Source organism: Penicillium nucicola (genome assembly GCF_028828085.1).
Source record: "Penicillium nucicola strain IBT 29836 chromosome Unknown utg000002l, whole genome shotgun sequence".
Taxonomy (NCBI): domain Eukaryota; kingdom Fungi; phylum Ascomycota; class Eurotiomycetes; order Eurotiales; family Aspergillaceae; genus Penicillium; species Penicillium nucicola.
This window is the reverse complement of record NW_026643126.1, coordinates 3,974,617-3,989,204: the sequence shown is the minus strand read 5'-3', so window position 1 is coordinate 3,989,204 and position 14,588 is coordinate 3,974,617. Positions and strand designations below refer to the sequence as shown.

Genomic DNA, 14,588 nt, shown 5'->3' with positions numbered 1-14,588 from the left:
CATGCTGTCCAGTTCCACGTCCAACAATATTTAGCGAATCTACGACAGCCAAATCTGCGGACACTAGATCATCTCCAAAGAAAAATAATTTAAATGTCAAGGCTAAATTTCTAAATTTCATAGCCAAAGATATCCAACAGCTATTGATACATATACAAAAATGGTGTACTCAAAACAAATGCAACATACCCAGTAGACGAGGTCTAACCCCGACTAGGCAAATAAACCAATCTACCAGAGTCTGTTCTCCGGCAAGACCTTCTTCTTCGTAACACCAGCAGCAGACTTCCGCTCCTCGGAAGAACGGAAGAACAAACTGGGACCCTCGGAGCCCTTAAGCAAGTGACTCAAATAACCGCGATGCGCAGGGTCACGGTAGTACTCGATATCACGACGCTTAGTCGGGTCAGGAAGTCTGAACTTGCCCGTCGCAACCTCCAAAACATCAACATCAACAGGCTCAGCCGCTGACACAGCCTTTGAGCCCTGAGAAGCCTGGGCAGCACGATAAGCAGCCGCAGCAGCCTCCAGCAAACCCGACGCACCAGACTTGATATCCCACTGATCGGAAATAAACGAATGCGTCTCACCGGCCAGAATGCGCCGGATGGAAGAGGCAGTGTAGTAGCGCGTCGTGACCGACCCGCCCAGCTTCTCGATGGCGTCGATGGCGGAGGCGGAGGCGCGCGAGACGACGATGTGAATGGGTTGTTTTAGGGCTTCGGCGCCGTCACCTAGAATCTTGACGCCGTCGATGGGGCGATTGATGCAGCCGGAGGAGTGGAGTTCTTTTACGGTGATTGGGAGGGAAGGGTTTAGGCGGCCTTGGTCGATCCAGGATTGGATGCGGTCTAGGTTGACTGTTGCCATGTCGACGGAGAAGCTGGAGCGGATGGGATTAGAGGCTGTCATGGGATTGGGGACGGGGTGTGCATGGGTGTGTGGGTGTTGGGGTAGGGCTTACATGTTGACACCACCACGCTCACCGTGGACGATGATATCCTTGGTCTGACCACCATTGAAGCGGGCAGGGACTTTGCCGTGCTGGCCTTGACCCTTGTGACCGCGACCGGAGGTCTTACCCTTGCCTGAGGCTGGACCGCGACCTCTCCGGATGCGCTTGTTATAAGCGGAGGGATTGTCGGAGAGAGAGGCTAGGATTGAGGCATTGCGGGATTGTGGGAGGAGGAAGGCGAGGGGTGAAGATTGCTGGAGGATGGGCCGAGCGGCGAATTGCTGTAGCTGCGTTGGCAGCGCCATCAGTCGAGGCATGTTGTGACGATGGTTTCTTGGTTGGGTTGGTTTAGGGACGGAGTTTCGAGATTCTCTGATCCGGTGGATTATCTTTGTTCCGATTCCGGGCCCTAACTCTATAGTTGACAGACAAGACGGGGGGCTATTGGGACCTTACGATATCTTGGTCGTTCGAGTGATTGAGCCTTAATGCAGAATTTTCATATACAATATGCTATTGAGATACTCAAGCGATCGACCGAGTTCTACTCCGTGTTCCATACTCATTACGAAAAGGGGAGAAAAAGTACCGGTTGGTAAAATCTAGTATCATATGCTCTTAGCTAAGTCTGCGAGGCAGTAACTAGCAACTCCAAGTATGCAAATGCGAGTAGCGAAAAGCTGATGCTGCTCAACAGGAACTTCCAAAAGAAAATAAACCGTGGATAACGCCGAATATTCCAACCCTTACTGTAAGTATGTTCTGGGCGGAAGCAAATCTAAAATGAAGCGCCAAAGATATGCAAAATAGAATCGTGAGAAAACAAAAAGAACAAAACAAAAGGTGTGTACAGGATAGAAAGACAAGCTAGAGAAGAAGATAAAAAGGTGTACAGTGAAGGAAAGTTTTTGGTTGGCTTCTCGTCGAGGTCGTAACGCGGTGAAGTCGTAAACAAGGAGATGGTAGTTGCAAAAATATTCAAGGGTTGCTTCAACCGGAGTAACTGGTTGGCGGGTAGATCGGTTGAAGATAGGGAGCCTGGTTCCACGCATCGGGCTGGTTGTAGGGTAGCAGGCCGGTCTTGCGCGAAGGATGACCTTTGCTGAGCGGCTGGTAGTGCATGTGGTCGAAAGGCACACTGCGCTGCTGCTGGAGGGAGCTCGACGGAGGCGGGATCAACAGGGTATGAACCGAGCGCACAGGCCGGTAAGGGGAGTTGCGGTTGGCGAGGAAGAAAGATGGAGAGAGATGTGTTTGAGGGGTGTGAACGGAGTAGGCGGAGGCAGCTGGTGATACTGCAGCAGAGGACACGCCATATGGACCCTGGTGGTGTCGGCCCAGGTCGGTAAGTGAAGGTGTGTAAATGCCCGGTGTCATCGAGGGCACGCTGAGAGGAGCCATCTGCTGATAATTTGGAGGCCGGTTATAGATAGGGGGTATGATGGCGGGTAGCTGAGAGGTCGCATTAGGAGGAAGCGACTGAGGCATTGGGTTGGAAGTGGGAAGGTGAGGGAGCGGAAGAAGAGACGAGTTTCCGACCATTGGTGCCACCGGGGCAGAGGTTGGAGTCTGGACTGGAGGCAGAGTGGGCATCGCGTTCATGGTCACCGGGACCGTCATACTAGGAACAGAGGCAGCAGAAGACATTGCCATCCGCTTGGTTGGGTGCAGCTCATCATCCTCATCACGGCTGCGTTTCCGAGAGCCTCCCATTGCAGGCTGTGGCGGGAGGTTGTATGGAAGTCCATTGAGAGGCATGTACCAGTTGGGTTGGGAGTGGGGGCGGAACGAGTCGGTGCCCGGGGGCGACGGCAACTTGGAGCATGGCGACTGTGACTGCACACGGGGCGGCGAGATTTGCAGCATAGGTGCCGATTCGGTAGGCAACATTGACGCCTGGTTGAAGTAGTCACTGAACAAACCCAGCTTGGTGTGCCACCGGGTCCATGCAGCCTCTGAGGAGAACAAGTCATAGCGAATATTGCTGAGGAACTCCACTTCCATGATGTGAATCTCATGCACCGCAATGCCCGACACTTCAGCCCATGTCTTGTTGGTGTAGGTGTTGTCATCCAAAACTAAGCTGAGTCAGCATCTCCAATCTCCAGGCGGTGAAGCGATAAGAACTCACATTTATTGCCAAGCATCAACGCAACCGTCATCAAACGGAACTCGCTGCCTTTCTTGCCTTTGACTCCGGAGTTGAACTTCTTCAGTCGGTAGATGAATAGCAGTGCCAAGAGAATGACATTCTGGCTAACTTGTGTAGTTGACAAAATAGTCGACACCCATTTCTGAAATCCGGGAGTAGGCATCGCTTCAGCGACCAGAGAAGGTACCGGAAATTGGCGATCTTCGATAGCTTGTAGTTTGGAGGTCTTTTCGAACCAGAATAGACAAGTCATCTATTGGTCATTAGCATCTGTCCGGCTGATAACTCCAACATCATTATGCTCACCTGTGCCGCAAACTCCGCCAAATTTCCCTTGCTATTGTTGATAGTCGTAGGAATCCGGAGTTGCGATCCTGATGTGTTCGACTTCTTTTGCGCGGTTGGCTCGGACACTTCCTTGGCGGGTGCCGAATGACTTTGCGGTTTCATGGCGGCCATCATCGAGGATGAGATAGAGTCGAACGGGCGATGGCTATAGAGGTGCGACGGTACGCCGCTTGGCTTCCCATAAGGAACTGCTGGCATGGCATTGTAGGTGACCCCGGTCATGTCGCTGGGAGGTGTAGGTAGACCGTTCCGGAATGGAACAGTCCAAAAAGCCGAGGTATCCAGGGCTTTATCCTCAGTTGGGGGAAAGGTTGTAGAAGAGTGGAAGTCGGCAGTTGAAGACATAGGGAAAGAATGGAGGTCGACACATATGGTTGTTGTATGGCGGTTTCTTGTTTGGGGTTAGAAACCACGATCAAAGCAGGCGGAGTGAGCCGAGTTTTTTCAGCAGCCCATATTCCTATTCAATGAGTAGTCACCCTCAATTGGAATGCAATCAAGGAGAAAAGGGTGGTGAACATCGACCAGAGGGGCAGAGTGAATGATGTATATAGAGTGAACACGATAGGCCCTCAGCAAGATAAACCAGTAGAGATCCAAGCTCCACCCAGGGAAAAATAATGAAGGATATTAAAATAAAAGAAAAAAGAAAATTCAAAACGGAAGTAAAAAATAAAATAAATTGACGAAAATTATAGCAAGTCAAGGCATCATCTCGAAGTCCCACCCGGAGAAAGCGAGAGCCAGAGAGTTTGACCCGGACGCAGGTCCAGGTTGATCCTCCTTTCGTTTGTCCGGTTTGGTCAATCTAGATTGTCTCTAGAAAATAAAAAAAATTATAAAAAAAATAAAGAGTGAATATTAAGATAATCATTTTATGAGAAACATTTCAGAAAGAAGTAAGTGGGTGTGCCTAGAAAGGGTAGGTGATGTTGACCCTAAAAGCGAGGACTGTGTTCGGAAAGACTAGTGAAAATAAAGAGAAAATAGAATGCGAGAAAAAAATCGATGAAAATCCAATTTCAAGTGTTGAAATGAAAGACGACCAGTTTCATGGGTTCACCAATAGACCAAAAGACCCAAGAGACCAATGGGCACTAATAGTTGAGCTACAGGTTAGTACCAGTAAATTACGCAAAAAACCGTGTTATGCGAGGTGGGAAGTGCAAGCATGTACGCCTCCGTCCTGCAAAGGAAAAAGGGCTAAAGGGGGGGGGGGGAGTAAAAGCAAAGGGTAAGGGCACCAATAATGAGAGCAAGAAGATCACTTGAGGCCCAGACAGGGATAACTGCTAAGAATGGTGCATTCTTATGTAAGAAGGCAAACCGTGTCGGTTGTCGCCAATAAGGACGAATTATAAGGAATTCCAGAGTCCACCTCTAACTTGGAGCATTTTCCCATGTCCCGTGTACGACCGGAATTCCATGGTTGAATACTCCCCGACTTCATTCGTCTAATTTGTTACAGTCTAGTGTAGGTCAGGCCCTGGTTTCACTCTCGACCCATCTGGCCTACCCTCACGTAAGGTGTTGGATCGGCATATTGGCACACTCGACAGTGTACACCTTACCACTGATCACTTTACCACTTACCACTTTCCACTTACCACCACTTCCATCACTTCCACCACTTTCGCCATTACCACCTATTACTACCTATTACCACCTAGACGCATGCAACAGGTATACTCTGACAAACCTTCTCGAAGGATCATCCACACTCCCACGCCACCAATTCACGAAACCAGGCAACGGGTAATTCGTAGTGACTTAGCTCTCAAGCCCTTGGCAGTAACCCAGAAACCGGGCCAAGATGAGCAGAAATTGAGCCCAAAAAAAAAAAGAGAGAAGTGGCCTCCACTTCTCGGGATTCTGAGCCACCGCCACGGTCTTTTTCCTTTTTTTCTCGTTTCCAGAACCCCAGATAGGTGGAGCAAAGAGAAGTTGCCAGGTCGGAGTTAAGGCAGTGTGAGGACTCGTCACAGTCATACGGACCAAAGGTCTCTGAGTGGCTACAATCGCTCAACCTCCTCGCACGTCCTCGGTGGGTCTAGAAAAGGAGTTCAATGGATCCCAATCTTTCCTTGCCACGCCGGTTGCGGTACTCGCTTTCGCATCCCAACTGCTCCACACACGGCTTTGACCTGTGACCTGTGGGAGACTTTGTTCACTTCAGCTTAAGACGACCGAACACGCTATAGCCAGAAAATGATGATCTTGGCCCCTCGGGCACGGCATGGGAGAGAGGTCTGGAATGAAGCTCACACTCCCGCTCTCTGCCACTTGCCCACTCTGCCCCCTATATCCGATCCTTTCTACCTTGGACTTGAGCGGAATACTCTCCTAGCAAGGACGAAACCCGATAAATCCCCACGTACATTGCAGTCACGGGCATCCAATATCGTCCCGATTGGCAGTACAAGGTTTCCGGGAGTCCAAAGTCCCTCGGAGGCTGGGAGCAGCTGAAGCCGATCACTTCCATACAAACGTAGCAGTCATTTTCCAACCGGGTTGTTCCGTCTGAACTATCCCAAGGATGCTTTGGTGGCTATATTAATTACGCAGTACTCCGTACACCTTCATCATTACACAACGGGCGGGGCTTGGATTCCGCGCTGCGTCCGTCAAGTTTCCTCTTATTGTAACCTATCTCATGTCTCATGCATCCAGGGAATAAAAAAAAAAATAATGGACACATTTCGGATCTAAACGCCGTGTTCTGTCCCTCTTACCCAGCACGGCTCCTTGCATGTTCCATCCTTGCGGATACATTGTAGCAAAGCAACGACTACTATTTGTGATGTAAACGGCACAATCGTCAATAATCACTCCTTCCTACAGTAGTAAAATGTAATCTAATATCGAAAATAAAAACCATCCAAGACTCTGTCCCCTCCAATTTATCCTACCCTGCGCCTACTGCACCATGTGCCCTGTACATGTACTGTATGTTCCGGCGGCTGTTGCGGATTCTTGCTTCCGAGGCATCGGTTCAAAGGCAATTAATGTTCTTTCCTGGCGTCACTCGGTCCACTTGGAAGAAAATGGAGAAGAGACTCAAAAAGTCAGAATCAGAGTCAGACTTGCGATCGCCGGGCTGAACATGGATCCTGGTCCCAACAATCCAGAGGGGGGGGGGGGAAGAGGGAATGTGTACAGGACAGCAGTACTGTAAACAGCGACAGTTCTCCGTCGCTGATCAGGCCCTCTTCGCTTCTGTGGATTATTACCACATTAATTTATCTGACGTAGAGAAGCAACCCGTGCTTATCCCCCCCTACACAGACACCACCTACACGGGGTGGGACTGTTCGTGCGAGACTGCTTGGCACCGATCCATGGATATCTCTACAGTATACACAATCTCATCTGCTCAGGGGTCTACGCCACCGACAATCTCTGAGCCTCGACCCTTTTGTACAGTCTAGTAACAGGCCATCGCAAGGGCACCATATGCAAGCTGCAATACCCAGGACTCTCTCCGTGCCGTGTGACTAAAACAGGTCATCTCGAGCCATCAGTTGATGGCCTTTTGAGGCTGATCGCAGATTCGAGACTGTGCTTCAGCCCCCCTCCCCCCCCTCCCCGCGTAGGGACCAAATGAGAAGGGGGGAAACCGAAAGAGGTCCAAGGGGGTGAGATGAGATGAATCCACTCACCCTCTCACTCACTCACACACCCCAGAGCACCAACTCCTAGAACTAGATAACAGCCGAAATTAGCCTTTGCCCGGATTCGTGTCTGCATTCTGAAAGCGCCCCGAGAGCAGCTACGAAATGCATCGTGTGTTTGCCTTTGACTTTTGGTCCCCCGCTTATGGATCGGTGTAGAAATTGCACTTGACTAGACAAGTATAGTCAAGTCGAGTACACTTCGTACTCCGTATACCGAAAGTAGTTCAGGACTGTAGTATACAGTGTGGGGTGCTACCTATTACGTCGCTGCAATGTCTTAAAGATTGTCTATGCGCTTTCTATTCTTATAAAGTCTAGAGCGTGGAGTGATATTCGCGAATCAGACGGACCACATTGCTTTCCGGTGTCCGACAAGGTCAAAAAAAAAAAAGCCCCCCTCACGATTATTCTTCTGCCTTACAGTGTACACTCATACATTTTGTGGAGTCGCCAACGCGTACAGAATTCAACCTTGACTTCGATCCCTCCCGTCTACATCCGGGAACCGCCACTTGACTTTTTTGGTTTCTTGAATAGTCTGGTACTGGACTGTAGGATGTTGAGAAATGACCACAAAAGAAAAAAAAAAAGAAAGGGAAAAAAAGAGAGAGGGTTCGAACCAAAAATCTGAGCTCACTTTCATTCCCATAGCAATTTCCAATTGATTACAATTTTTTTGCTTACGGTAACCTGTTTCAGCTACACCTGTACAAGCCGCGCTGTCCCGCCTATAGGAACAGCCTCTCCTTCTCCCGCTAAATAGCCCAAAGGCCCGAAAGGTGTCGCAATGCCAGGTACAGACCCGAGGCAACAGCTGGACTTGTTTCCAACTATGTGGTAGCTGGTCGGTAGTGGTAGGTGGTCCCGGGGGGCTCAACAAAGGTCTAGAGAGACCTTGGAGAGACCTTGGAGAGACCTTGGAATGGGGGCCACTTGCCCAGACTAGACGATTTTGTCTCTCATTTGGCCTTGTCTTGGGTGAGATCTGAGATATGAGATGGAGCACAAAGACACTACAGACACTACAATGCATGTGGGATCTTCCAGAGCGGATACACGGCAAGTCGAGTTCAAAGAACGCTCCTTGTTGATCCATGGATGTAATCATCGTATGTCGGCCGTCATGGACATCTCATACTTCCCGATTTGAAACTCCTGAGATCCGACAAAGAGGACATCATGATTGAATTTTTTGTAACTTATTTGTTTACTTATTCTTGGTTGGAATCCACACTGAAACCATACCACCATCATTGTCTGTTCTCCATTAATCTTTTCCTGTGGCTGATAACGCCTGGGATTTCTTCCATTCAAGCAGGCTCGCCATCCATTACCGTAGCCAGGGAACACACCTCAGTGGCGGCATGTCTTTGGCGTAACCACCAACCTAGTCGTGTTTCGTCATTTTCCATCAAGTGACTTTCTCGGCAATCGCGGGTTGGGGCAATTCACACTCTACTATACGATCGGCTTTGGCCTTTGGGAGCCCGGATTGGGGTGCCCGGGTGTTGAGCCAATGCCAGGTCGGAGACTTGAAACTAGCAATCTCAGGACCGGGGGTGTACTTGGATCAACACCTAACCAACGTGTTTGACGTCGTCTCATTGGCCTGTTATTATTTCAGTTTGGGTCTTGGGTTTGGTCCTAGACGTGCCCGGGCGACTTCCTACAGTAGCTGACCAGGATATGCTCCAAGTCTGATTCAGCTTCTGGTTCTAGTTCCAAGTCTAGTTCTAGTTCTACTCCTGGCTCTGGTCTCGTCCCCCCGGTTCTGATCCCTTTTGTTTGTCCCGGTCCAGACGTAATCTCGGACGAAAGGTATTCATTGACGATTCGCTTTCAACCGTTGTCGCACATCGCACCAAGGACTAGCACCAGGTGTCCCAGGTGTCCTGGGATGAAGGCTGTCAGTTGCATATCGGCCCGGACTCTCAGTCAGAGCCTAGTGATGCCTCGAAATGCGAGATGTCTGCTTGATTCTCACCTCATTCGCATTCGCATTCGTTTCACTTTCGGACATGTGTGTCCATTTTCACGTGGAGTCTGGATCTCACAATTCGCCCGACGGGCAAATGAGTATCTCCAATTGGGCATGGAAAAGAACATCCGATGTGAAGCCCCTACCCGTTGACTCTAATAAATCGAGCGGCTCGGTCTTGTCTTCACGGGTACTGGCATATGAGTTGGGTTTGGTATGATGGAACCCCTTCTCCTGGAGAGCACCTCAAAGCTCTCTCTGCAACATTCAACCCAGACTCTTGGAGCCTCACGTTCCCGACCGAGATGATCGACATCGAAAACTGGCCGTGTTTCAATCGATGCGTACCCTTCTGCTTCTGATGTATAAGCATACTCGAACTGGATCGGCGCATGGCCTCAGGTTGGACGGAGGCTCTCCGCCAACCAACCGAAGCATCCAAAGTGCATGCAATTTCAATCTGCACCCACAGTGCATCTCATTAACCCTTCAACTAACGCCAAATGAAAAGCAGAATCAATATAAAGTACAGTGCAGATTGCCAACCTACTCACCCCAGCTATACCCCCGAAAGCCGTGCGGATCTACGGCTGTCACCCCCGCGGAAGCACTCTAGCATCAAGACCCAGCCTCCTGGCTACTGTACAGCTCTTGAGGGAAACATGCATCCTCGGAAGCAACTCTTATATCCACCAAGGACCGCACTGTGCAGTTCTGCAGAGCGGATGTATGTGCCAGTCCTCTGTCACACAAGCAAACGCCGCCACCTGGGCATGGCCACCTTAGCATGAGTATAAGCATAAGCGATGCCAAACTCAACCGCACAGTAAAGCCGAAAAGAAGCACTGGCGGTGCTGAAACAAGGATCTTACTCTGCACCGATGCCGGGGGTAGTGTATGCACTTCCTGTATGTAGATTGTAGATGTCGATGTAGACCAAATTAGACTGCAGACGAGCGCCGAAGATGTGATATGTGAACAGTTGTCCGACACGGAGTCGCCGACAAACTTGCACGACCAATACATCTCAAACCCTTGACCTAAATTTAATTGTTGTTCTCATTCAAATCTAAATGTGAAGTTACAGTAGTTCAGTGAATACTGTTTGATGGGGGAGGGTGGTTGTACAGCCTTGCATTATAAGCCCTTTCAACTCTATTTGTTCGCCTAGCATCCCAAGTATTTTAACCGAAGGTCTTCAGAATGAGCCAAACAAGACACGAGAAAAGCGAGGTGATCGGGAAATGATACACAAGACGGATTACTCGCATCGAGGCTACTATAAGTTTCGTATACAGTAGACAGCCTACCTCCATCAGAGGCACTGTGCTGTACAAACATCGATAATCCTTCTAGTATCCAAGTCTCAAGACGGCGTGCACACACGATCTCACCTGCTACACATGTGTCCTCGGTCTCAATCAAACAAACAGGGCATAACAACATTCAATGATCGCCAAGGCTATGACAAAAGCCGAGGACAAACACAACAACCAAGAAACCAAGAAGCAACTCACCTCCCCAGCCTCTATCCTCAATTCCCAGCACCTAGGTGTCTCCGCTTTGCTTATGTGCATACTGTACGGTGTAGAGCAGACATAACGCCGTTCCATTTCCAATCCAGCTGAACTGTAACCCAGAGAAACGGGTAGAACACTTGTCATATCGTTCATATCCACTCTTCATTATTGTTTTCATGGCTGCTGTATACTGTCCTGTACTGTCGCTATCTCACCCATATCAGAGGCTTGCTATTGCAGCCAAGGTTACATCGCACCGTTCAAAGGGGAGAGGTTGTGATTCGAATGTTTTGATTTGTCGGTTTCCGTGCAATCGTGGTCTATAAAAGTCTTGGGAATCCCCCGTGGGATGATATGGTGTGACTGATATTGGGTGACTTTCCTTACTTGCTCCTTTTTGTCTCTTGATTCTTGCGGGTTGGGCTTGGTTCGGAGCTTGCGGAGTGTGTACTATTCAGGCTGGAGTGGGATTCAATCCATTGGCTTGTGGCTGGTGTTGCTTGCTGTGACTCGGGACTTGTTCCGGTGGTTTCTGAGTCATATGATGGCTTGGTTGGTATTCTGAGTTCATGGCTCTGACATGTCTTTAGAATGAATGGTGGGTTTATATACGTTTCTGTCTGTAATGTGTCCACGCCTGGTGATATCTTGAAGAGGCTATATGGTGGACTCACCAGTGACTGACCGAATTGTCAGTACCTCAAGATACTGTAAGCTCCAGTATGACATCCATTGATCACGGACTGAGTATCCTGGATGAAGGTACATCCTATGTTGATCACACCCACAGAGACGAGTTGACTGTGTCGGCAGTTCTGGGCCAATTGCACATCTAACAGATATATCACAATCACTTGCCTGTCCCGGGTGATTCGCAATGCTAGGTTGATATCCCTCTCTATAGGAATCAAGTTTCATCCGTACTTCCCACATTTCTGAGTCATATCAACCCACCCTGCAGGGTCCGGCGAAATACGGCACCATATGGCGGTCTTTCGGCAGTGGTATCCAATCGACAGTGAATTGGAACACGAATATCGCCGATTGAGTGTCTCACGACTCTACAGCATAACAAAATACCGACTATGGCCGCATATTAAGACGATGTAGATGGGAGAAATCGGACGATGACGGAAAGTGGATCTTCGTACTTCCCCAGATTTTGATTCGCACAATACGCTCTAGCGCCGGTTGTGAACGGATGGCAGGGAACTCTAGGTTGGAAGAGCTTCGTCGAACGGAATTGATATGCGGGTAAATCCGGCGGGGTTTCGGGGAGAGATGGAAACGATATAGGGCTGGCTATTAGTGATGGGGGGATAATCGCTTAAGTCATAACTTATCTTGCCCGACTTAAGTTACAGTATTCGTATTCATAATTTTCTCCAAACACGCAAATAATATCGGAGATCTTCTCCTCAGCGGTTAATTTCTCCTCACCGGGACTTGGGTCCCCTCAGTCTCCAATTTTTTCCCTCTTTTTTTTTGCCGAGTTGGACACTAATTAGGCAATTTTTGCTAGCTGGGTTGACTTTGCGCTAAAAGATATCTACTGTACGGTATAATGTTCTAGTCAACACTTCGCATCACTGTAAATTCATACCGAATTCATATGGGCAGAAAAGGAAAAAAAAAAATAGAAACCAAGTAGACAGTACATTGCTTAACAATAGGAAGCACGCCATTGTGCAGGTACCCAGTACGCGGGAGCCCCCTTTGGGTCCCGGCCACACACCGATTCGCCCAAAACAGCAACGCGATCAGAAGCTTATCAAAGATTTTTCCTTGATATAGGGAGCTTCCCTTCCTTCACCCTTCCCTCTTGGTATCATCAACTTGGTAATGGCTGGCAGTACGCGAGCTATTAGCTCGATGGCTTCCATCATGCAGCTGTCGTCGGTGTCGCGCCGGTCAATTACGACCTCTCTTCGCGCTCCGATCCAGGCTAAGACCTCCATCACACGCATCGCTCGCCGTGGTTACGCGGATGCCGCTCCCACTCCTACTCCTACTCCTTCGCCGGCTCAGCCTCCTAAGAAGCGCTTCAGAGTCCTTCGCTGGGCCTGGCGTCTGACCTGGCTCTCCGCCATTGGTCTGACTGGAGCGGTCGCATACAGCATTTTGGAACTCCGTCAACCCCCCGAGCAGTTCGCGCCTGACCCGTCGAAGAAGACCCTGGTCATTCTCGGTAGGTTCCGGTCACCATCCCCGATTACGCTCAGCTGGATGGTCGCTAACATGGATTGTTTCTGGCAGGAACTGGCTGGGGCTCCGTCTCCCTCCTGAAGAAAATTGATACCGAGAACTACAATGTTGTCGTCGTTTCCCCCCGTAACTACTTCCTGTTCACTCCCCTGCTGCCCTCATGTACCACCGGTTTGATCGAGCACCGCTCGATCATGGAGCCTATTCGCAACATCCTGCGCCACAAGAAGGCCAGCGTTAAGTTCTACGAAGCCGAAGCCACCAAGATCGATTACGAGAAGCGCGTCGTCCACATCAGTGACGATTCCGAGATCAAGGGTGACGTTGCTCACACTGAAGTTCCCTTTGACATGCTCGTGATCGGTGTTGGTGCCGAGAACGCGACTTTTGGTATCCCCGGTGTTCGCGAGAACTCCTGCTTCCTGAAGGAAGTCGGCGACGCTCAGAACATTCGCAAGCGTATTATGGACTGTATCGAGACTGCCTGTTTCAAGGACCAGACCGAGGAGGAGGTCAAGCGTCTGCTGCACATGGTTGTGGTTGGCGGTGGCCCCACTGGTGTTGAGTTCGCCGGTGAGCTCCAGGATTTCTTCAACGACGACCTCAAGAAGTGGATTCCCGAGATCAAGGACAACTTCCACGTCACTCTCGTCGAGGCTCTTCCCAACGTTCTCCCTATGTTCTCCAAGCAACTGATTGACTACACTGAATCCACCTTCAAGGAGGAATCGATCTCTATTCGCGCTAAGACCATGGTCAAGAAGGTTACCGACAAGTACATCCAGGCCGAGGTTACCAAGCCCGATGGATCCAAGGAACTCGAGACTATCCCCTACGGTCTGCTCGTCTGGGCCACCGGTAACGCTGTTCGCAACGTTGTCCGTGACCTGATGTCCCAACTCCCCGCCCAAGCCAACTCCCGCCGCGGTCTTGCCGTCAACGAGTACCTCGTTGTGAACGGTACCGAGAACGTCTGGGCCGTTGGTGACTGCGCCATTGCCAACTACGCTCCCACTGCCCAGGTCGCTGGCCAGGAGGGTGCTTTCCTGGGTCGTCTCTTCAACATCATGGCCAAGAGCGAGGCCCTCGAGAAGGAGCTTGAGGCTCTCTCCGAGCGCCAGGCTCTTGCCAAGGGTGATGAGGAGCGCAACCAGATCTTCGACGAGATCCGTGAGCGCCAGAAGCAGCTCCGCCGCAACAAGCAGATCGGTCCCTTCCAGTACTCGCACCAGGGTAGCTTGGCCTACATTGGTAAGGAGCGTGCTGTGGCCGATATCAGCTGGCTGAGCGGCAACATCGCCAGCGGCGGTACCCTGACCTACCTGTTCTGGCGCTCTGCCTACCTGAGCATGTGCTTCAGCACTCGCAACCGTGTCCTTGTCTTGACCGACTGGGTCAAGGCTAAGCTCTTCGGCCGTGACGTCTCCCGCGAGTAAACAACTTCAGCGTTGACCGTCTGTACTATTGCCAAACCAACCCCATCCCTACATTTTCTTTTTCTTTCACTCCTATATCAGCGACACATTAACACTGTGTCTTGCCACGCCACCTCTTCAGCCACCACTTTACGCCCCCTCTCTCTCTACCCATATACGTATGTCGTATATCTTGTTTCTACTTTCTCTTTGCCACTGCAGCTGTGATAGACTTATTCATTTTCCCGTCTTGTTCTTATGACCCTGCCATCGGTGCTGTGATCCGTTCCCCTCGCTTGCGGGGGGCAAAAACATTCAATTTGCCCTTCTTCTTTGTTTTG

At 50.1% G+C, this 14,588-nt stretch overlaps 3 protein-coding genes across 3 annotated transcripts; 1 reads left to right on the top strand and 2 right to left on the bottom strand.

The window, feature by feature from the left end:
• Window positions 1-231: 231 nt before the first annotated feature.
• On the bottom strand, window positions 232-1,272 carry N7511_003276 (mitochondrial 54S ribosomal protein uL15m; the record flags this gene model as incomplete). The annotated part of the gene is made up of 2 exons (XM_057125701.1): window positions 232-883; window positions 965-1,272. The coding sequence occupies 2 exons, from the start codon at window positions 1,270-1,272 to the stop codon at window positions 232-234; spliced, it is 960 nt and encodes a 319-aa protein (XP_056987860.1).
• Window positions 1,273-1,945: 673 nt separating this feature from the next.
• N7511_003275 (uncharacterized protein) lies at window positions 1,946-3,800 on the bottom strand (the record flags this gene model as incomplete). Its single annotated transcript, XM_057125700.1, has 3 exons — window positions 1,946-3,033; window positions 3,087-3,360; window positions 3,414-3,800. The coding sequence occupies 3 exons, from the start codon at window positions 3,798-3,800 to the stop codon at window positions 1,946-1,948; spliced, it is 1,749 nt and encodes a 582-aa protein (XP_056987859.1).
• Window positions 3,801-12,469: 8,669 nt separating this feature from the next.
• Window positions 12,470-14,268, top strand: N7511_003274 (uncharacterized protein; the record flags this gene model as incomplete). The annotated part of the gene is made up of 2 exons (XM_057125699.1): window positions 12,470-12,815; window positions 12,884-14,268. The coding sequence occupies 2 exons, from the start codon at window positions 12,470-12,472 to the stop codon at window positions 14,266-14,268; spliced, it is 1,731 nt and encodes a 576-aa protein (XP_056987858.1).
• Window positions 14,269-14,588: the final 320 nt, after the last annotated feature.